The sequence below is a fragment of the Lutjanus erythropterus genome, chromosome 12 (assembly GCF_056507025.1).
Source record: "Lutjanus erythropterus isolate fLutEry1 chromosome 12, fLutEry1.hap2, whole genome shotgun sequence".
NCBI lineage: Eukaryota > Metazoa > Chordata > Actinopteri > Lutjaniformes > Lutjanidae > Lutjanus > Lutjanus erythropterus.
Genome location: NC_139328.1, coordinates 10,838,269 through 10,862,353, shown reverse-complemented (window position 1 = coordinate 10,862,353; position 24,085 = coordinate 10,838,269). Strand labels below are relative to the sequence as shown.

At 39.8% G+C, this 24,085-nt stretch overlaps 1 protein-coding gene across 3 annotated transcripts in view; it reads left to right on the top strand.

Moving 5' to 3' along the window:
* The window catches only part of tnr (tenascin R (restrictin, janusin)), a 238,688-nt gene that overhangs the window by 159,107 nt on the left and 55,496 nt on the right, over nt 1-24,085 (top strand). Inside the window, exons 12-20 of one of the 3 annotated variants that reach the window (XM_084733239.1) lie at nt 796-946; nt 5,829-6,007; nt 6,368-6,458; nt 6,975-7,075; nt 8,717-8,819; nt 11,315-11,404; nt 16,078-16,211; nt 17,113-17,242; nt 20,203-20,469. In XM_084733239.1, the coding sequence (XP_084589365.1) occupies nt 796-946; nt 5,829-6,007; nt 6,368-6,458; nt 6,975-7,075; nt 8,717-8,819; nt 11,315-11,404; nt 16,078-16,211; nt 17,113-17,242; nt 20,203-20,469 (1,246 nt within the window). The remainder of the gene's footprint in view (nt 1-795; nt 947-5,828; nt 6,008-6,367; nt 6,459-6,974; nt 7,076-8,716; nt 8,820-11,314; nt 11,405-16,077; nt 16,212-17,112; nt 17,243-20,202; nt 20,470-24,085) is intronic. The other 2 variants (XM_084733240.1, XM_084733241.1) reach the window with 2 other exon arrangements.

Genomic DNA, 24,085 nt, shown 5'->3' with positions numbered 1-24,085 from the left:
GTCTGCAGAAAGAATGATGACTAATTACTGGCAAAGTGACACGGGAGATGGGAGTGGGATATACTGTTATGGTGATTCATTTTGGATAATTTAGCATTGCTTTCATTTAACTGTATTATTATTGAGATTGAACACCAATTGTTATTGGAACATTACCGTTGTGTGTTACTGCCCACCCTGGTAATTTAGCTGAGGTGATTAAATGGATTACATCTCTAATTATAGTTTTAATTCAGGAAAGTAGCAAGCTGTTATATGTTCTGTTTTAATATGAGCCTTCATTGCGCAGGCTTTTGGGGATCTTGGAGCAGCAGTAGGTGTAACATCTGTCTGTCGGCAGGAAGTGCATGTGCAACACTGGCTCTTCGAGAACAGCTGGGAATAGCAGGGGCTCCATATGGATGAGTGACGGGCCTTTGGAAAAGTGCAGATTGCTGCCTCTGCAGAATATGGCCTGAGAAATATCACTGTAGCATACAGACCTATTGCCAAGCAACACCGTTTGGGAATTTAATATGCTAAAGCATCCGAAAGTTTACAAATAAGTCAAAAGGAAAGGCTAGAAAATGTAGAGCTCAGAAACTCCACTGCATTGGATTTAACTGGATGAGTCATGTGTTTATATCTTACTGTTGAAGAGAGTTTTTTATCTGCCAGATCCCTTATCTCCATAGAGAGAAGAAGTTTAAGCCACATAGTAGCTGACATTTATTCAAAATATGCAAACAATGTGCAAGAGAAATGAGTTAAAGTCTCTTCATCTTCATCTCATCACTTCTATCGTGTTTTTCTCAGGACAATGATGGAGGGATGACGGCACAGCTGCCCAGCACCATCACTTCCTTTGTGCAGACTGGTTTGAGACCAGGGGAGGAGTATACCGTTAACCTGGTGGCACTCCGAGACCAGGGGCGAAGCCAGCCAGTCACTGCTACTGTGACAACATGTAAGTATTCATGGAAACCGTAAGGTTAAACCCTGGTATTAGAATATGATGTCATCCGTGCTATAGATTAATAAAATGAAAATATATTCACCTCTCTGTCTAACTGCAGTCAGATTCAGATTCTTGAATTACTATACCTATAAAGCCTACCAGTTTACATGCAAACTGTGCAGTATATTACAGGATGTGAGTAAAAAGGAAGCTTGTATGCAGAGACGGAACTAAAATGTCCTATATATTACTGATAGTATGGTATTGCCAAATTCTAACATAACATATTTTCTAAATCAGCTTTTTGCTTAAGCAGTGGATTCCCACTTCAGTGCAATATTTTTTGCCAAAGTTAGGACACTTTTGGTAATTTCACATGACATATTTCCATCTTTGTGTTTCTGTCTGTTCTCATCTCATCTCACTGGTTTGAAGTGGGTGTTGTGCAGAGAGAGGTGATGTCATGTAGCCTGGCATCGTCAGACTTCTTCGCGAGTGGGTTGGTCTGGAACTTCTCAGTTCATTTTTGATTTCCAAGGGATGTTACAAACATGCACAGACCGAAACGCCTCAGGGCACAATTGAATAGACCTACAACCAATCAGAGCAGCACAACATGTGGCATGTGACATTTAAAATCTGGACTGGTAATGCTCCTCTGTCAATCATTGTATATAACCCGCACCATATTAAATAAACGGTTGTGATTGCCTGGCTGGACCTGACGTATCTGCTAGAACAAATGAAAACATGAAATTTGTCTGGTTCCCAGTCTAAATGTCATTTACTTTGGGGCACCAGTCAGGATTGAGCAATGTTTTAATCAGAATTTAATTACAGTTGTTTGCCTGTGTTGCCAAACCTCTGTCAATCAAACCTGATGAAAACACAACCACACAGTCCTGATGAAACACATTATGTCAGATTTAAAAGGTGTAAAACTGAATAAAAAAGTAAACAGAATTGACTTTAAGTTGATTGCTGCTCATTTAGTCATAAACATTTAATGCAAAAAGTAGTTCAGTTCTGAGTTGCTTTAATAGAAGAGTCAGATTTGTGGGCTGAGGAAGAAACATACAGACAACTAGTCACAGCTATTTTTAAACAAATGCATATACTGTATGACACCAAAAAAGGGTAATTTTGTATTTATAATAAATGTGAGTGGTACTGCAGCTAACAAATTGTTTTATTAGATTCATCTCTTAATTAAACCCACATCTTAAAATTGGTTGTTTTGTCTGACCAACAGTCCAAAACCCAAAGATTAAAAAATTACAAAGATTTACAAAACAAAGAAAAAAATCCTTGTATCATTTCAGAAACAAATGAGACATTATTGTAGTATTCCCTGCACTTTCAAGACTGCCGCACACATGAATACATACAGCTAAATATCCTGGCATAAGCAGGGAGTGTCACCTTGACATATTTGTTGGTCTGCCACCATTTATGTCCCTGACGTAAGCCTGGCTGAGGTATTGCCCCCACTCCTCACCCAGCTGACACTACTTAGACAGCTGTAATAGATCCAATTCAAACCCCGTCCATAACAATTCAAACTCTGATGTCTGCAGTCAAAACACCATCAATTTCCTGTCAAGTCTTTGTTCATTTCGTGGGTTGTAATTAAGTATCGATTAATAATTCATGACACTCATTAATTTTTCATGGCAGCCCACTGCAGGACACCTTATTGGATAAAGAAAGTGGAAAAGACAAATTTGAAGTTACTCAATTATTCATAGGAAAGATTTATCCTTCCTTGGAGACGGAGGGAACGCGGTGAGGAGTCAGAGGAAAACCAGAGGGAGAGGACAGCTGATGTGGGAATTGGTTCTCAGTAACTGTCTTGCTCAGGATGTTTTCTAGGAGGAGGCCCAAGGGGCCAATTTCTAATACATCAAGGATCAGGGTGGACCTGAAACATGTCAAGCCTGAGTCCGAGACTTATTTAGTTCTCAAAAGCTAAAAGAATGACTTTAAAAGGGAATATGGTTCTCTGTCGCTCAGTGTGTGAGGAGTATCATTTACATAAGTTCCCCTTGAGGCCAACAGTTGAGAATAATTATGCTATCACAGCTTAGTATGGTGCTTTCAGTTTAAAACATGTTGAACTAAGCACTGTCATGCTATTTTGTTCAGTTCTTTAACATTAAATGATGTTTGTCACCTTTTTCAGACTTAATAAGATAATTATTCAAATTTATCATTAGAAACTGTGCTAAATGTCATTCAAGTTTGTCGCTTTGAGCCCTATTTCACTGCAATGGAAATCATCAGGAAAAGTGTTGATTTAGAGATAAAAAGCACCTGCATATTCCCAAACATCAGTTAAAACAACTGTTGTCACACCATAGCTTTTTTTGGAAAGAAGTAATTAATGCCTTACTGAAATGAAGTGCTAATTATCTCATTTTTAACACCCCATTACCTTGACTGAAATTCTTTTATATTGGCCTTTTTGCTTTAACAATGAGGATGTTAACTGTGACTGTTTAGTGAATCCCTCTTGTGTCATCAGTCTGTTCATTCATCCATTTTCTGCTGCTTACTCGAGCCGGGTCGCAGTGGCTAAGAACGGTAGTCCAGACGTCCCTCTCCCCAGAAAATCTTGAACCCAGCTCAAGCAGCAGCCCTGGTTTCTCTTTCTTAGTCATCTGACTTTTTCTCCCATAGCCTCTCCAAACTCCTCCCACACCCAGAATTTTGCTTCAAAAACTCCTGGCAACTGTCTGTTGCTTCAAGATACGACTGGGCCAACCAAGCCCCAGAGGCCTCCTTCAGCTTGGCGGCTTCCTTCAGGTTCTCAGGTCGTTGCCAGGACAGACACTAATGGCCTTCTGATCACAACTCTGAACATATGCCTCTATAATTGAAGTTTTGAGCGTGGCCCAGTTGGATTACATGTCCCCAACATCATCTGGGATGCATGAGAAATTTTTGCGGAGGTGGGAGTTAAAGATCTGTCCTCAGCCAGACATTCCACTCTACACATTTGGTTTTATCAGGTCTGTCTAGCAATCTCTCCTGCCATCAGGTCCAGCTCATCACCTGGTGGTGATCACCTGACAGCTCTGCTTCACTACTCACCTGAGTGACATGATATGACCACAAAGTCAGTCAGATCTTTGGCCAAACATGTTCTGGTACCGAGTACCAAGTACGACTCACTCTATGCTCCAACACATTGTTTGTTATGGCCAATCCAGGACTTAGCAAGGCACCACTCAGGTCCATGTTGGGCACTCCTCCACAATTGCTGTCCTCTCATGGTGGAGAGTTTTATGTGATTAAGAGCTGTGTTGGGGGCAATAGCTCCTGGTAGGTCCTCCCAATTGGTCCCAGGGGAGATATTAGACTAAGACGGTTTCACAGACCATACGTGAGTCAGGCAAGAAGAAGCTTCGCCCAGAAACCACAGCCTTCTCATGGAGCCAGACTTCACCGTAGCTCACCAGCAGGATCTGGTGGTTGGGTTTTGACCACCCATAGGGTCCAGTGGTTCACAGGCCAAAAGATGGCGACTGTGGGCCAACGATCTACACTGATAGGGATTGGTGTTGGGTGTGTTATCAGCCAGGTGGCACATGAAGCCAGGGACCTAGACTTGCTAGATTTCATGTGTCAAACATTCAGAAGTGGGTTTTCCTCATCATACACGATGTGTTTTCAGCTCTTCACACCTAACAAGTGTTGTTTAACAGCAATCAGCACAAAGAGACTTTAATCATGGCTTATGTTTTACACCCAGCACAGATAAAGCCTGTTGTCTCAGTGGGTGTCAAGTCTGATAAGTTTTACATGCTTAGCTGTCAGAGAGCAGCTTTTTCTGATAACAAATCTACCATTGCATATGCTTGAAGCAGTTAGTATTAACGTGCACTTTCATCCGTTCTTTTTAAGTTTTCCATTTTAGTTATCCGTGAATGCTGACTGAAATGTGTCCAAGCCAAAAGTTGGCAACAAATGTCTGGTCAGACTAGGAATCTTGTTTACTTGTTCTTTGATTTTGTTTAATTTAATTAAACATAATTTGGCCATGACTGTGTTTTCTTTAGGCCAAGTTCCTATACATTGTGTGGTTAGAGAACATTTAACATTGTTGAAGGGTTTTGTAGACAAATATATTTAAATTCATCAAAGTCCTGCTTAAACATTATTTGATTAATTTATTACTTGATTGACAAAATGATTGGCAACTGTTTTTTATAATCATTTCATCTTTTAGGTCTTTTTAAAGCAAAAATGCCAAACACTCTCTAGTTCCAGCAGCCCAAATGAGAGAGTTTGCTGTTTCCTTTTTCTGATGTCTGTGATTCCCATCCAGATTTTATTTTGCTTGAAAAAAGAGCCTCATCTTATCTCAAATCTTTCTTATTTTTTTGCAAAATGTCAGATAGTTTTACCTCTTGAAGCCTCAAACTCAAATGTGTTCATATGAGACAATCTCAGAAGATCAGAAGTCAAAAACTGTAACTTGTAGATACAGCCAGGATGAGGGCTCAGAAGAAGACACGGTTTTCTTTTAAGGGGTCAGAAAACCAAAAGGATTGGGAAGCCGTGACTTATGCCATAGTAAACTGAAGTTCAAAACAAGCAATTTCATGCCATTAACTTTGGCTTCAGAAAATCGTTTGTTTCATTATTGTAATAACTAAATTGTTAGTTGAGAAAATTATCATCATTCTGATAATAATAATGAAAATCAGGGTTAATTTGCATCTCTACTGAAGAGGAAATTATTCAAACATCCATGATTTGGTATATATGGTAAATATCGGGTGCTACGTTGGCAATAAAATGTCAAACAATACCTAGACCAGCTCAAAAAATGACAGTAACAACAGGACATTCAATAATTATACATCTTTCTTTCTTTGTTTTGCAGTGATTGACGGCCCCACACAGCTGATCATCCGGGACGTGTCAGACACCGTGGCGTTTGTGGAGTGGACTCCACCGAAAGCAAAGATTGATCAGATTGTGTTGCGCTACGGCCTGGTGGGAGGAGAGGGTCCACGGACCACCTTCCGCCTCCAGCCCACACTAAGCCAGTACTCCCTGCAGGTGAGTGGTTGTGTGTGCGCACAATTCATCTTGGTGTGGGGTCACAGATCTGATCATACAGACACATTATGTGGACTCACCCGCCATCTGGGGACAGAAAAGCCAGTCCTCACAACATAAACCATTTATCTTTGGGTTGAGCGTTGTCTTTGGGGTTATTGCATTGTACTCACAAGTGTGGTGTTACTATTGTGCGTGTCTGGCTCTGTGTGTGTGCGTGTAGGCTTGTCATGCTTGTTAAATTATCTAATCTCAGAGTCTGCCTGCCTCCTGTGTCTGGAGATAAAACAGAAACAAACGAAAAACATCCATGCAAAGAGATTAAACAGACTAAACTGTCCATGTTTTTCTGTGCCACAGGTTCTGCGTCCTGGCTCGCGCTACGAGGTGTCTGTGAGTGGTGTGAGGAAAGGAAATGAGAGCGGATCTATTTCCACTGAGTTTACTACCGGTGAGGTCTGACAGCAAGCAGATGTGGTGATAGTGGTTTGTGTGATCCTGTGCCTGCCTCTGAGGATAAAGTAGTTGATGACATATGGCCTAATGTATACCATGCTGTTTGTGTATATTGAAAATGGTAGAGGACATCTGTTCATGGTAATTTTTGCTCTTGTTTGTGTAGGGGAAAGTGCATTATTTGTTTAAACATAATCCTAATTTGTCCTGAGTGCAAACAGCAAGAGAACTTTATCAAACTGACATTACCTTCAGCTACATCTAAAGTAAAATGTTATACAAACGTATATAATGCCAGAATACTTAATTCAAGTTTAACCAAATGAAGTAAAATCTGCACACTGTTGCTAACAGGATTTAAGTTACCACAAATGGACATGTGTAGGAACAGATGAGTTTGCAAAGCAAGTATAGCAGTTAACAGTTGATGTTTACAGGTGATGTTTAAAGCGCTGATGTTTGCTTGTTCACACTCCTCGAGAATTGGTCTCAGTGTCCCCAACATTGTCAGCTTTATCGTTCTTCTCAGAGATCGATGCCCCCAAGAACTTGCGGCTCGTGTCCAAGACCTCCACCACCCTGGAGCTTGAATGGGATAACAGTGAGGCTGAGGTAAGTAGACACTGACCAAATAGCATCACCAGTTAATTTGCATGATTGGCTTTTTGTTGATCAGTGGATGGGAGTGTGTTTGTTCATTTAAATGTCAGCTGTGTATCTTCTCTTGATTGATTGTCTTCCAAACTACCTGTATTCTGATGCAGTATAATGTCTTGTTCTGGAACTCTGAGTGGTCACAAAAATGAAAGGAAGTTCGCAAGTGCTATTAACCAGCGAACAATCAGTGGAAAAAAAAGTATCCACTAAGTATGTTTACTCAAGAAATTGCACCTAATGAGAGGTTTTTGGCACTTGCACTTTACCTTTTTATTTTAAATTTTATAATACTTTATACTTGTACTTCAACTAGAATACCAACTAGCCAACATTACCATTGTACAACATGAAAATGTTGCTTATCTCTTAATGAATTGGTGATAATAAGTAAGAAGATTATTGCAGAATTTTTACTTGTAATGGAGTATATTATATATACTGATATGCAGAAGGTACTTTTACTTGAAGCTGCTACAAGAAACTTTCATACTGTGTTGATTTTGGAGACCCCTGTCTACAAAAGCAGTAGTGTTTCCACTGTCATTACTACAAAATATAACATAAAAAATTAAATTATCTAAATAAAATTGTCTTCCTGCTTTTCTTTAGCTTGCAGCCATTAAGGAAAATTATAAGAAATAGTCAGTCTACTTGCTGGTGGTCTCATTTGGTTGCGCAGGTCATATAGAGGCATTAGTATTAAACTTAGACTGTTTAATAACTGCTTAAAAACTCCTTGTAGCATGTTTAAATAATGATTCTGAATACTTTGTCCACCACTGGAAGCTATTCAGGCTAAATATAAGATTATTCTCCTTAAAAAACTAAAGTTTCAGTTGTTGTCTCTTTCTTTTATACTATCCTGACATACTTCATAGCTTCTGCAGGATTTAAAAACAATCTTAGATGCCCCCTGTATCACTTAGCATATGTTAATTATGTTTATTTTTGTAAAAATAGCATCTAATTTGTCTTTAATCCCTTGCCATCATTCGCCATCCCCTGACCCTCTCCGCATACTCACTCTAAAGCAGTTTTTATTCTTCCCATTTTCTAAACTTTGTCTTGTTGCCTTGAGTACTTTATCATCACACACACACACACACACACACACACACACACACACACACACACACACACACACACACACACAGGTTGGGCTGCATTTTGTGAGCTGAGTAAATGACAATAACAGGAAAGTGGCAACCAAATTTACTGGGTGGAAATGGTCACTGATTTACTGTTTTACTCAGAATGGAAATGTAATAAATCTTGTTGTTTCACTCAGCAGTCACAAAGATATTCCCAGGGCTCACTAACTACACAACCAGACTTATGAAGCCAGTCTGTCTTACCGCCTGTTAGAACTTCAAATTTATTCATCCTCATGATTCTGCAGAGTGTTGACAGAGAGCCAAATATCATACTGGGCTAATGCAAAATAACGCATTTATTCTCAGCAATGCAGGATAACATCTAAAGCTGTTTGGGGTGTTTGTGATAGCCTTGTGGCTCCTTCATTTCTCCTTACGATACCTTCAACTGTCTCCTTCAGTTTGGTGCTCTCGATATTTAAACGTATATGTTTAAATGTAGGTGGAGGGCTACCAGGTGGTGTACAGCACATTAGCAGGAGACCTGTATGATAAAGTCATTGTACCACGCAATGAGGGACCCACCACTAAGACCACTCTCACAGGTAAGTGAGGAGGAGCAATGTTTTGTTTTTATCTCTCATCATGCAATTGCTTGTGTGTCTTTATGTGTGTGTGCATGATCAACAAACCTGTAGCATGTCTGCAGATAATCTCGCATCCTACTGGGCCGCCTAATTTCGTTTGTGCACATTCATGACTGCATGTTGAAGGACCTCTGTGACTACTATTTTTGAAAAACTTTGAAAAACCTTATATGATGCAATACAAGACAATGCAATGTGTGGATCTTTACATTTTATTTCAATTAATGTTACATTTGTAGAGTGCTATTAGCTGCAAAAAGAAATCCTGATAGTTTTGCTAAATATAGTAACAGTAGAGACAGAGAGAAGGAGACATTACAGTGATGTTTATATCTTTTTATGAGTCTCATGTGTAAATGAGATACTGTAGTCTAAATGAGAAACTGAACAAACTTTAAAACTCTTTAAAATATTAGTATTTTTGCAGTAAGATGATCTGCTGCTCTGTTTCATACGAAGAGTGCTGTGGTTTTGATTAGTGTGGAGGAACAGTGATGCTCTGTGTTACCTTCCCTCCCAGTGACATGACATCTCTGTGGGTCAGACTCGTGTCTCTGTACTCTGCTGTCAGACACATTTTGCGTAAATGATTTGCAGCAGTGTTTCTCATCTTTCTTATAAAAACCAAAACTTATTCTACACTTACACGTTATGAAAGTTTGGTGGTGCGATGTGGTACAATCTCACTTCTGTCGCTGTCTTCAGCACGGTCTTTTTTGAGCAAATGAAGAGGAGACACAGGAGAGGGAGGAGGGAGCGCTTGTTTTGTGTGAGCGTGGCAGCAGGCATCCAGTGAGAGCGGTGCAGGCAGAGGCAGGAGGAGAGAGAAAACGGAGGAAAGTTACAGCCGCAGCTCCTGGACGCCAAAAAATGAAACATATGCGCATCCTAATAATTGATACACTAGTGCTGCATCGATTTGTTTCTGTTTCATGTGCAGCTTTTTACCGATACAGGCCATCTGAACTGATGCTTACACATTAAAGTCTGATACATTGGATGCATGAGTGAATCGTTACACCCCTTGCTGTTTGGGAATTTTCCAATTTTAGGTATCATAAAAAGGCCTGGAGTCACTGAGAGGCATGCATTAATTCTTAACATACACACTGTCTTTCTTCTTCTTCCACTGTCTACTCCTGTCAGATAAACAAGGGAACAACCTGATAATGTTGCGATGGTGGATAAGGTCAGAGAGGTGTTTATCTTGTCTCAGAGAAGACATAACTGTAATCTGTTTTGGATATCACTGACCCTGAGCGATTGGGAGCAGAGGGTGCTGAGCCGTGGTCTCAGACCTTGTGCATTCATACTTCCCATGTTTGGATTTGCAGACCAATGGGATAATTCTGTGTGCTGTAGATGTGTTGGGTCTGACTTTATTTAGATGTAGGTACATCATGACCTTATCTGTTAATTTTTAAAGTCTATCCCAGAGGACCAGAACTCCAGAATTGAAGGGAACATCAGGACAGTGTGTACTGATTATTTTTTCATTCTCCTTGGCCAAGTATTATTAAACCAGTTTCAGTGTAAGATATATTGGACTCCTGTGTGCTTTCTGCTAGAGCTAATAATGTACTGCAGTACTGGAGAGTAACTAGTTACATGTAATTAAATTACAAATAACTGTAATCTGTTCTAGTTACTGACTGAAAATATGTATTTAAGTTACAGTTGCTAATCAAGTAGTTTATTCAGTCATGTGTTGTCCATTTTTCTTGAATTATTTATCATCAACATCTGTGCGGGTCTTGTGCTGAGTGTGATGTTTTTCCTTATGCTTCCGGTATTATCATCACAGAGCATCTAATGTGTACTGAAGAAGCTGGGAAGTGCCTGTGTGTTTTACACGGCAGGATTATCTCCAGAACTAACAGTTGGTTGACGGGCTACTGATTGTATCTGTACAAATGCTTGTTGTCCTGCGGGCATATTGAAAGACTGTCAGAGAGGGAGGGGTCAGCTGGGATGTTTTTTCTGAAAGGCCATAGTGCTGGAAAGGGCACGGCCGGCATAAGAATAGAAGCAAAAGGTCTTCGTGTTATTCTGTTGGGCCATTGCAATCGATGCTGCCTCCACTCTCATTCCCCCTCTGTCACTCTCATTTTCTCTCCCTCTTTACTAATAATCTCCATCACTGTCGTGCTCATTTTCATTGCTCATCTCTTCATCTTTATCTCTGTAGCTTGAGGAACTCACTACAGATGTGCTGAATTGATTTGAAGCTGATCAATTATGCGGTTGGCAAAAAAAAGGCATGTTTTTTCATGTGGATTTGCCTAGACTTCATCACTGATGTACAGCTAATTGCGCTGTTACAGGAAAAACTCCATCTAATTGACGTGCGCTTACGTGAGAAGGAGAGTGTGAAACAAGCCTGTGTGATGTTTCTTCTTGCTTCATTGTGTGTTAAATTAGCAACCGGTTCTCTCTCTGTCTTTGTGCCTCAGACCTGCTGCCTGGCACAGAGTACGGCATCGGCATTTCTGCCATAAAAGGGAGCAACCAGAGCACACCAGCAACAATGAACGCCAGGACGGGTGAGTGAAATACTCTTCACATTTCATCACAAAAAGCCTGTGGTCCACTCATGCATGTAAGACGCCCTTTCACACATGCACTTCAACTCCATACTTATCTAGACATTACCCGGAGGAGCTGTATATATGAATGCAGACACTCAAATTAGTTGGACTGAACAGTAAACATTAGTGATAAGTATTGTTACACAATACCTTTAGGATATCGATTGAAATAACCCTGTACCAAGTCGTATTGAAATGTCTCCAGTCAAACGATATTGCATTTAATCTGTTTGGTAAATTGGTATCAGTATCACATTAAGAATACTGGTATTTGTACTGGTATTATTTTTTTTTTAATGATACCCAGCCCAAGTAAACATATTTAACCCTATCAATTCCCTAGTGCAAAGTCTGTGAGAGGCCATGTGTGACTAGAGCACGTCATTGTGCGGAGAATTCACAGAGAGTGAGTGTGTGGATCACGTTGCAGGGTGTGAAGCTGCTTCGTAGTCTTTTCTGCTTGCCTGTATGTTGCTTTTTTATTTATTGTTTACATCATCATCATTTCCTCACAGTCAGAGAAAGTAAAAGTGTGCGTCTGCTCAAAGTTCAGTTATAAAATCCCAGTGCACAGCAGAGCATCGCTCCTGCCGAGCTGAGACTCGGTTTGTAAAGTTTCAGCCTGCCATGCTGATGCTCCTGCTTTGTTCTGTGTACAGTGATGCAGCTAAAAACAAGAAGTGCATTGATTTCACCGTCAAATTGCAAGTAAATATGGGGACTTCTCGACTGATGGCTTAAATCAGCGACTTTTAAGGGGCAGCCCTAATGTAGTATTTAAATGCAATTATTAATGCATCATTGCTGATGAGTCCTCCCCCTCCTGCACACTCTGCAAGCGCCTCCTTCCCCTAAACCAACATATTTTCAACATGTGGGAACACATCTGGCACAGACATTCTCCCATTTTGTAAAAGCGCAAATTCAGACGATGCCCCAACCTGATTCTCTGGACACTGGGCTTCATGCAGAAACAAATGTCCTTTTATTTTTGTTCATATCTATGATTTGTTCTTAATCTGTTAGTACCCATTTATTTCTGGGATTCATCATTTTTTGTCTTACTTTTGCTCCTTTCTTTGGTAAGAAATAATTTTAATGTTTGAGAGAACCAGGATAAGATCTTGTTTTCACAGTCCACAAATTTTGTCCAATGCAAAGAAACATTTGTTAAAATGTCAAAATGTATAATTATTTATTACTATAATTATAATTTAAATGATTAAATGCCGACAGTGTTCATGGAAATAGCAGCCAAAAAGCCTACAGACTACTACAGGCAGGAAGAAAGTTAAAAAAAAAAAAAAAGCCGTCATACAGTAGATCTTCAACATTAAAATGCAAAATGTACCTTTAGCAACTGGTGTGTCTGTAAATGCATCGCTGCTGGGGCCTGAGTGCCTGAAGTGCCTGGCAGTGGATCACTATCTGCATCAGGGGCTCCAGAAACTGATGCACCTGCAGCAGCATCACTGTCAAGTGGAGCGTCTGACTACACACCTGTCAGTGCCACCTCTGCAATTCTTCAATTATTTATTAAATTCTTGGGTCCAAATGCAAGACCACCACCTCCTCCTGTCTTTCTCCAGTTGTCATAATGAAGTTTTTGTGTGGGCAATGCATTATTCTGTTTTCTTTTTTGCTTTCATTTCTTTCATTTCAAACCTTTTTTTTTTCAGTTCAGTTACTGTGCGTCCCTCTGCTGACAGCATCACAAATGTTTTGCCATTGCTGCATTTTTGATTTTCCATCACTGCCAGTACTGGCACTGTAGAAAAGTCATGTGTATTTTGTTTAAGTTTATTTAACAATATTTCAATTTCATCACTGCTGAAGTTCTTCTTCCAGCTTTTTTCTCTTGGTCATGTGTCAGAGTGTTTGCACATGGCACAAAACCTGCCCTTCTATAGTGTTTAGGGGACATCACCTATTCTTATAACAAACAATCAGTCACACCCCTCCAATTTATGATCAAATGGGGTTCATTATTCAGCACACCAGGATGAGGGCAGATTTGAATGGTGAAGAACATTTGGTGCATATTGAGTGGATTTCTTTTATTTTTTCTACTAGTAGAAAATTAAGAGAATGTTGCTGCATGAGGTCCAGAGTTCATATGTGAGAACGGCTTCACTGAATCACAGCAGTGTTGTTCTGGAAATCTCAGCTTCCCAGCAGGATGGCCCATTTGTTATTATCCATGTAATTCCCAGTTTGTGCTGCTGGTCAGAGCTCCTGTTCCAACCATTAAAAGCCATTTGGGTGAAATTAAGCAAATCAAATTTGGCAGGACTTGTGCTATTTTAGCGAGGTGTGTGGCTGTTTTATATTGCCAGCCTGGGTCAAGGTTCCCATTACAGCATTTTAAAGCTGTATTCATGCATACCATTTCGCTAATGGCCCACTCTTTACCTCAGTGCTTGATCTGCTATTTGAATTTTTATTGTGTTTTGAGTTGTTTGGCTGAAAGTAAAAAAAAAAAGCGACCCCATTTAACCTACTGTTTGAAATGTTAGTATGTGGAGGTGCTTCGCTAATCTTTTCCATCACGATGACTGTCAAGCACATCTTTCCTCCTGTTGCAATTATTTTAATGGCTGAAGGTATTTTGCACTTTGTAAAATTATGCCTCCATTTTTGTGAAGAACAAGCTCTTTCTACCCCACTATTTGCTGCACTCTCTTTGAACTTTGAAAATGCACTACAGCTATCACATCTTTCTCAAATAGCTTTAAATAATATGACAACACCTCCTGTCTGCCTGGCAAACAGCAGTGCTCATGTTACTGAGTGTGAGTTGCTGAAAGCATCGTTTCCATTAACATAAGCTTCAGTTGAGGGTTCCTTCTGTCTTTCTTTCCTCCCCAGATAAAACCTAAATTTGACAAGGACCTCCAAAATTATTCAGGGTTCAGGCAAATATGGCAGTAGAGGATTAGATGAGAATTAAACATTGATGATCCAGTGGGCAAGTTGGGTCATTGCTGCAGGAAACAAGGACAAACATAAGAACACAGAAGATACAAAAATAATGAATACAGAATTTAGAATCATTATGTTAATGTAGAAGTCCTTTTGGAAACAAACTTCTTAGAAGCCGACTGTTAAATTTTAATCACTAACGGTCCAACTTTTGATGTCAAGTGCAGCACCAAAGAGAAGGATTTACAGAACAGAGAAGTCTTTTTGTGTTAAAATGTTGCACCGTGAGACGCAACTCTATGAAATTTCACCAAAATAGAATGTGAATGCTTGCTTGTTTCCATCACCTCAAAAAAATTTATGATGCATGAAACAACTTCTCCCTGTCTAGACTTGAACTGACGGTGCTTTTTGATATTTGTGTTTTTTGAGCATTCTGGTCCGGGGAGAGGGATGAAGTGGTGCAGAGACTGTAACATGAAGAAACATCTGGTTTTATTGCATTTCTCATTTTCAATATGCCAAGTTTTCTCTGTCAGCTATGAGTATTTGCAATATTGTATCTATTTTTGTGCAGAATACACCAATATAAACATAATAAGGTGAAAGAACAAACAAACAGAAAACATCTAATAAGATATGACATTCGAACTTCAGCAGCGGAGAATCTGCTCAGTGATTACATTTCTATACCTTTTCTATACTATACTATACGCACTTTTAGGGTACCCCAACAAAAGGGAGAGCAAAGTATGTTAGAAATGTAGTAAATAAATAAAAGTATAATTTGAGATATTAAAAAGTCAGTTTTTCTGCAAATTCCTGGTGTTTGAACTCTGGTTTTTAATTTGGAAAGTGAGAATATCTATAACACAAACATATAATACAAGCATAGACATTAGTTGGACACGTATTTAAAGGACCATTGTGTAAGATTTAGTGGCATGTAGCGGTGAGTAGGGCTGGGTATTGTTTAAAAAAATCAATACCAGTACCCCTAAACTGATACCAACAAACTAATTAATTTAAATGCTTTTTCTGCTTCAGTTGCTTCTGCATTGCAGGTATCGTTAGACTAGAAAACTTTCAGTATGGTCCTGGGTTGTTTTGGTCGATAGCATAAAGGTATCAAGTACAGATTGCAAACATCTCATCTCACCCTCCCCTTCCAATAGTGTAGGATGGTGGCCACAAAACTCATGGTTTATGTATAAGCAGTGTTTAGTTTGTCCATTCTGGGCTACTGTTTAAACATGGCAGTGCAACATGGTGGCCTCCAATTATTCTTATTTTCAGGTGATTATACACTAATGAAAACATACTCATGAATATTATATATTATATATTCTGCTATATTTTGCCCATAAATCCCAGTAGATCTTACGCACTGGTCCTTTAAAAGTGTCTTGAGTGACAGGTGCACACAGGAAGAAAGAACCATAAAGGTAAATACCAAAAGGTAATGTCCCGTGCACTGTCTACACCTCACTCAGTCATTAGATATTTGTCATGGATGAGTAGGAACGTCCCTGAAATGTCACATAGTAGCTTCAATTCTCATCAGTAACTCAGCCTGTTGTTGTACGCCCCCTCAGGTGCATTCTCCTGGGGAACGGTGCTAAAAAGCTCATGCAGTACCCTGCCTTAATGCCGGAGACCTTTAGCAGTCCTTGTGTTTTACTGAAATCTTGCTTTCCCTCTGTTAGGTCTGGATGTGCCCATGGATCTAACTGTGACAGCTTCTACAGACAACACCATCACTCTGGTGTGGGGCGTGGTCCAGGGCCCCATTGACCATTACAAGGTCACCTACACATCCTCCTCTGGCGTCACCACTGAGGTACAGAATTGGACAGATGAGCATTGAACGGATAATAGATAAAACTTAATACATATAAATTGCCATCCTCAGTGTCCCACAGCTGTCAGCTGTCCTCGACTTTACAACCATTGTCCCAAATTTCACTCTGAAACTGCTGCTAATTAAACCTTTCCTCGAGACAATTACAGTCGATTGTATGCAATTACATACATTTTAACCGTGCAGTTATTATTTAGACACTTTCATACACATGATGCAGCTAATATTAGTACATGCAACTTTTCTGGCGAGCTATTATGACCAAAAAAACAAATAGTAATGCAACATCTTCAGAAAGTTACTATGAATGTAAACATACACATGCAGCGTTAGTGTGTAAGTAACATTAGATTTCTACATCATATGATGTGAACATGTATGTTACACAGACGTTTTGTGCTGTGGATGAATATTCAGACTTGAGTCACATGTTTACCTATGCATTGTAAGAAACAAAAGTTAAGAAAATTAATAATTTCAAGTCAACTTCCTTCACTGTTTTTTGAGTTTTAAATCAAACACTTAAGTTTTGAAATAAACTAAACAAGGTTTTGGCAATCTATAATCATTTGTTGAGATAATTTACTATTCTTTAAACTTAATTTTTTAAAACTTGTGCGTCAAAAATTGCTCACTGTGAATCTAACAAAACATTCTCAGTTGAGTAAGAGTCTTTCAAAACTTAAAAGTTTGAGTTTGGCTCAAAACTCAAAAACAGGTGCGATTTTTATTGTCTTCAAGACAACAGGACATCCTTAATTTCGAGGCCTTACAGATGTAAGAAAGATCCTTACAAGGACCAACAAGGCTATGTTGTTTTTCTGAAGCAGTCCAGAGAAATCCCATTGACGTTGTGCTCAGCTGTGACTTTGTGTTCCAGCTGACGGTGCCTAAAGACGTAACCACGACCACTCTGACGGACCTTGAGCCTGGGACTGAGTACACCATCACTGTAGCCGCAAGAAGAGGAAGACAGCAGAGCACTGCAGCGACTATAGACGCCTTCACAGGTAGAGGGAATAATCACATTTTATACACTCAGACAAGTTAACAGTGTTCATTTTTGTGCAGCATTGTTGTCAGCTGAATACCAACCATCTTTTTTTGTCTTTGCAACAGCTCGATATATACTTTTGTAGACTATCAAGGTTGTGGTACAGCATCTGTTTAATTCACTCAATTATCAGCAAATTCACTCCAGAGTGTTTTCTCTGCTCGGATAAAGACATGAAAGATCAGCCTATTACTGCAGAAAGCCAGAGAAAGCAGAGAACGGTCTTAACAACAGTGGTGCGTAATGAAGTTGAATACTGAATTTAATGAACTGAAGTGTGGCAGCAGGTAAGGTGAGTCACGCTAAAAGAAAATGGAGGACCCTAAAAGACTTTGAAGAAGCAATTAGTAGAGGTAAATTATTCAAGTCAGCTAATGAGCTCATTACAAATGTTCCCTAATTGCACGTCTGTTTTGCATCTAAATGTATTTGTGTTTCTGTTTCTTTGGATTCCTTTTCAAAGCCACATTCTTTCCGTTTTGTTGTCACACTCAGTGCCTCATCTTTCTCTGAGAATTTCAGTCACAACTGTTTTCTTTTCTCCAGACTTTTGTCGGTCCGTCCAACTGTATGTCGGACTGCCTGTCAAACTACGCAGCTCCGTTGGTTCTTTGTTATTTTTACACAATGCTTGATGTGGCTGTCACAAAGGACAGTTTCAACATGATGGGCATGTGCTCACCTGTTGTCAGATTTGTCATGCTTTTCTTCACCGCTCTCATCATCACCATCATCATCATCTCATCTTTTCTTCACCGTGACCATTGTGACGGGTGTGTCGCCATCGTAACCATCATCGCTATCATAGAGACCATCATCGTATCCATCATCTTTTGTTATGTGTGGCTCCTTCAATAACACCACTCTAACCATCTGGAGAGGAGAGACGAGAGAATGATAAAATGACAGATCAAGAGGAAATCGGAGGAAAAAATAATTAATTACCTGTCATCGTCTCATCCACTGTTCACTTGGCCATATTGGCAGCATCTGTCTGCCTGCGCTCAGGTGAACTCATCACAAGGAAAAAAATCTGGTGAACAGTCAAAAGTTTGATCTTGAACTATATAAATCACAGACTGCCTTTGTAGAACCACAGTCTGTCCTTCAGTTTGTTTCTTTGTCACTGAATATGAACTCTCTTGCAAGTGGTTATCTGCAAATATCTATCTATCTATCTATCTATCTATCTATCTATCTATCTATCTATCTATCTATCTATCTATCTATCTATCCATCCATCCATCCATCCATCCATCCATCCATCCATCCATCCATCCATCCATCCATCCATCCATCCATCCATCCATCCATCCATCCATCCATCCATCCATCCATCCAAGTATAAATGCTCTTCCTCAAATGTTACACTAGTCCAGTGCATGTGAAAGTTGTTCAGTCAAATTTTTACTGGAGTGAAAGTACTGGTATACTTACTTTTGCTACTAGCTAGTCCCAATCCAGCCTCCAGCCTACATTTCCCATAATGCAGCCAGTAGCATATTTTCATGAGACCATTCATGCCTAGTCAATGCCCTTTTAAACTCTGCACCTCCCAATTTGTAAAGCACCTTTCTGCTCTAACTTTATAGTCCCCAAGCTCAAATTGATAACAATGATAACATGATTACGGATTTTTAGAACAGAAGACATTGTATAGCTTTTGTCTTCAGCCCAAGGAGCAGTTGTCATGACTAGTAGACTGACCTTTATCTGTGAAAGTGCATCATCTTTTGTGCAATGAAATCCAGAATTATCACTGAGACCTACAGAAGGTGACTCACCAAGTAATCATCACACATCACCTACATCGCCACCGTGTTGCTGCATTTTACTGACCTTTTAATGATCACCAGCTCAATAAAAGACCACTAGGATGACCATCACATTACACTGGTACCTTTTCTCTTTAAAGGTACTGTGTGGAGGTTTGGATGCCTATTGATGCTATAGAGGAGGGTAAAAGACTGAGTTTTTTGTCAAAAAAATAAACAGAGGAAGGGAGTATACTTACTCATATTTCCCCTTTTATACAAAAATGTACAACCATTCACCTTTTGAATTCAAGTTTCTGTCTTTTACTAAATTAAAAGTAACCATCACTGTCCACATACTACCATGTTATTTGTATCAAGGCGTCTACCAGCTTCCACAAAAGCACCCACATGCACACCGTGAGTGGGGGTAGAAATTTCTGCTGACTACACAGAGAAGTAATGCATGTTGACAGTTGGTGAAGGAAATACACCATAAAAGGTACACATTCACCAATAAAAGAGGAGACGAACATAAAATGCAGGCCAGTATAAACAATGTGGGTTTCAAACGATGATTGATTACAAATAAAACTCCACAGGATGCCTTTAGTCTGGATAAATCAGGAAAAGGAGAAGTCAGTGTCACTGCATCCTCCTGCTATTTATAAATCCACACATGGCTAATTAAATTCAAATCATCTTACATTTGTTGCTGTGTCAGCTGCTACACTGGTTCATATTCATTACATCATCTCCTGACCAGATCATACATTTTGACAACAGCATCTGTTATCATCATCATTTCTTCATTTTCTTATTGTGATCAGTCCCATCACATCTTCATCTTTACGGTGGATAATCTCATTAGTTTCTCTTTTTTATGACCAATTAAGTCATTACTTCCACATGATTGTGGTCCGCTCTGACTCTAACCTTCCTCATCAAGATTACGCCCATGGCTAATTTTCTCAACTGTATTATAAACGATCTGTTACACCATCCAGGACTGCTTCCATCCATCACTGAGTCGCTTGTCTGTCATCTCCATAACAATGGCAGCTGTTTTTTCCTTTTTTTCCATCGCTGTTTCCTGCTTGTGGACGGCTTTTTACCTGTCCTTGAAAGCTCTCCGGTGACCTTTAAACCCCCGTTCCTCCAGGAATCAGGCCCGTGACCCACCTCTACTTGTCAGAGGTGACGTCGGACTCTGTGTCAGTAGCCTGGAGCTCCCCAGCACCGCCTGCTGACCTCTTCATCCTGAGCTACAGCTCTGCAGACGGGACCGACACCTCAAAGGTGACGCTGGACGGCTCCAAGACGAGGTCACTGGTCCAGGGGCTGCTGCCGTCCACTCCGTACACCATCAGTCTTATCACAATACAGGGGGATGTTACTTCTGAGCCCATTACAGCTTCACTCACTACAGGTGAGCTGCTTGATATTTCATGGATGACACAAATGAGGATACATGAACATGAGCAGCATCATAAAGATTTATGGCTTTGTATGAGACCTGTCTTTGTAGTCATGCATCCTGGCTTCATATTACTGTATGTCTATGCATGAGCAACATGCATAGATTATTCTGTACCTATGATCATTTTTAATACTGCAACTAGTGTTATTTAAATTATCAAATGATCAGCAGATTGATTAAAGGGAAATGTGGGCTTTCAGTCAGTGTTGAGGGCAAATCTATTCAACTGAAGCAATAGATTTCTCCGTGCGTGCTAAGAAAGCTGAGTTGTCTTGGTACTGAAGCTGTGCTGGTGGTGCCTGCATTTACCAGAAAGCATTGTACTGTCGTGTATCACCACCCCAGCCAGTAGCTATTACTTTTTTGGCCAAAATATAGCATTAGATGACAAAAATATTCAGTCAGTGGTCATTCACCCTCTCAGCCCCGCTGGGCTTGGTTGTCTTCTCCAGTTTATCGTTGGAATCCTGAAGAAATTTTCCAGCACATCTCTGTCAAAGAGAGGGTCAGAAATTTCATGCATAGAAACGCACACATGGGCTCCCGGGGTTGGTGTCAGAGAACAGCATCCAACAAAAACTGCTCATGCTGAAAGTCATTGCAGCAGAATAATTCAGTTCCTGTTGGCATAGGAGAGCAATTTGAGCAACCGGTCCGACCACCAGTCGCTGTTTGTCCTCGGCAGCTTCTGCATGGTCCCTGTCGGCCATATCCTCGTACACGGCTGAAGCGGCCACAGCCTCAGCCTCTCTGCGCTGCATGTCTCGGCCGTACACTCAAATAAATATGGATGAATATCTGGGTCAGCCAAAACACTGCAAAATATATCCTTGCTCTCATATTATCAGATACCACTTCTGCTGTTTGAAATGCAGATAGTCTGCAATAGAAGTGAAGAGCAGCATCCCGCATGCCCCCTGGCTACCACGAGATGGAGACTAGACATCCAAGCTGAAATAGCCTTTAGTTTAACCATAACATCAAGAACGTCACTGTCTGCCGTCAAAGTCTGATGTCAGATGATGGCGCTGGTGCAAGAAGAACAACATGTTATGCAGCAGGAGAATTTGTTGCCTCAATTAACTACATTTACCTTTGAATGATTTGGTCTATAAAGGGACAGAAAATTGTGAAATCTTAATTTCCTAAAAGCCAATGTGATGTTAAATTGCTTCTTTTGTCCCACCAGCACTCTAAAGACATTCAGTTGAGAAGCTCTTACCAGGTAATGTTTGGTTTATGTTACTTGTAAGGCAAAGTCAATAATTAATCAATTAAGAATTGCCAGCTGTTTTTTGGTCAGTCAACAAGCCAATCAATTATCTAATTGTTTTCAGCTCTAATGATTTTGATCACGCTTGAATGGATGAATAGATTGCAGTGCTCTTTTTAGGGCTTTAGGACAGGTGGTGCTGGAAAACCCTGAATCCCACGTAGGATGAAAGAAAAAAGAGGTCAGGAATAGGAAATAAAGTATTTGGGGGGGGGAGAAAAGTAGGGGACTAGCAAGTGAGAAAGGAGAAAAATCAAAATGGAAATACAAAGTGATTTTAAATTAAATATGTATTTGCAGAAATGCTGTTTGAGCATTTAATTTGCACAGAAGCACAGCAGAATGATTTTTGTAATTAGAGATCTGCCTTGGAGGTTTCTTTCCTTTTTTTTTTCCCTGGCAGACTAAAAGACACGGTATCAAAAATACTCACTTGTTTTATTCTTCTGTGGTATCAGATGGCTGAAGTTTGCCACATAGATGAAATCTGAGTCGATGGCCAGTCTGTCCAATGATCCAGTGTTATTTCATATTTATTCTAAACCCGTACGCAATCCTAACATTGTGAAACTGCTGACAAATGGCTCTCTAATAAAGACAAGGACAGAGAGGAGGAAAGTGGGAGAGGGGGAGGACAGATGCACTCAAACTGTTACTGTAATAGTTAGTGTAAGAGAAACAGTCTGCACAGTAGAAAGCACAGATGCTTTGTAGTGTGTTCTGTTTTCTCTCTATCATTTGTATGAATTTTTTCTGCTTTCAGGCATTCCTTTCTTTTATCTCCTCTCGAGTATTCACAGCTTCTCTATCAGGTCTCCCCATTCCTTTTGATTAAAATGTTATCCTTCCAGCCGCGCCACAATGATCCTTCACACTTTTGTCTTTCTTTGTTAATATATTACACAGTATTACCGCGTAATTTTTTCATTAATTGGCTTACTGTGAAAAGGAGCTCTCAGAAACACTTCTTTTGATTACTAGTGTGCTATTCAGATCTGGGGAGCGAATGAGCAAAGGGTAAGTATAATAACCTGCCTGAGAAAGAGACAATGGGCAAGACAGAAACCAGAGAATCTATGTTTAGTTTTTCCTTGTAATTAGGACAAAAGAAAAATCATCAAAAGAGAAAATCCGAGAGGATTGAAAACAAATGGAGGCAAGACGAAAGTCAGCATTGAACAATGGAGATATTAACTTTGCATCAGTGCCAGAGACACCTGCATGCTGTCATATGATTACTGTGCCAGTTTCATATAATACCTTGGCAGCTCTGAGCACTCCCCCTCTCTCCCTCCGTCTCTCTCTTTACATTCACCCGCACGCAATAAGCAGATTCGGAGGGTGAAATTGGACAGGGATTCTGAGACAGAAGTATAGTGTTTCTTGCACCTGTCTCTAGACTGTGGTAATTTTTAGTGTCTTGCTTTGATCTCGCATGTTCGAATGTGAGCAGCGATGAGCGACTGCGCTCTGGCTTTTCTCGTTTAATTAGGTGTGTTTTTAGCATTATATGTGCATCATTTGAAATTGGCTGCGGTTCTGTGCTTTAACCACATTTATAGAAGGTGTTTTGGTCTATCAGACTGATACTCACTCTGCTGCCATGGTCAATTCAAACGGCGCTTTAATTGTAGCTCAGCCTTAGGGTCACATCCATTTATTTGCTTACACAGTGCCAATTGAATTGTTATCTTCCAGGGGGATAAAGTCAATAGCAGTAGGTATCTCTGACAGGATTATACTGTAAATGTTCCCATTCAGTGTTGCCAGATTGGTTTGGTGTTTTCCAGCCCAATAATTGCACAAAATCCGTCCAAATTAAAAACAAAAACCCCAAATATTCTGTAATAAACAATACAAATGAATTCATAAACAATAGTATCATTGTTCTGGTTCTTCAAAATTTTTCAATACATCATAATAAAACAACAATTCAAGTGTAAATATGAGCCTGCAACGCAACTATTCAACTTTTTTTTTCCCATTTGTGAAATGTGTAACAACACCAAAAATTGATGGTATGATGATGCCATGATAAAAAGTTCACAATACTATATTTATTACAGCATTTTGTGCAACATTTTATGTTCATATAAGATGTTTTCCATTTAACTTTAATCTACTTCAGCGAGTTTTTAACTGGTTATGAAATATTTGTTACTGATCCTTCTATATGACCTACATAAGATAACAAGACCATCCATAAGACGATCAGCTCTTTCCACATGTTATCCTTAATGCTTGTCACTGGGTCAGATTATCTGCCTGTGTTTACATTTTTTCAGGTAAAGT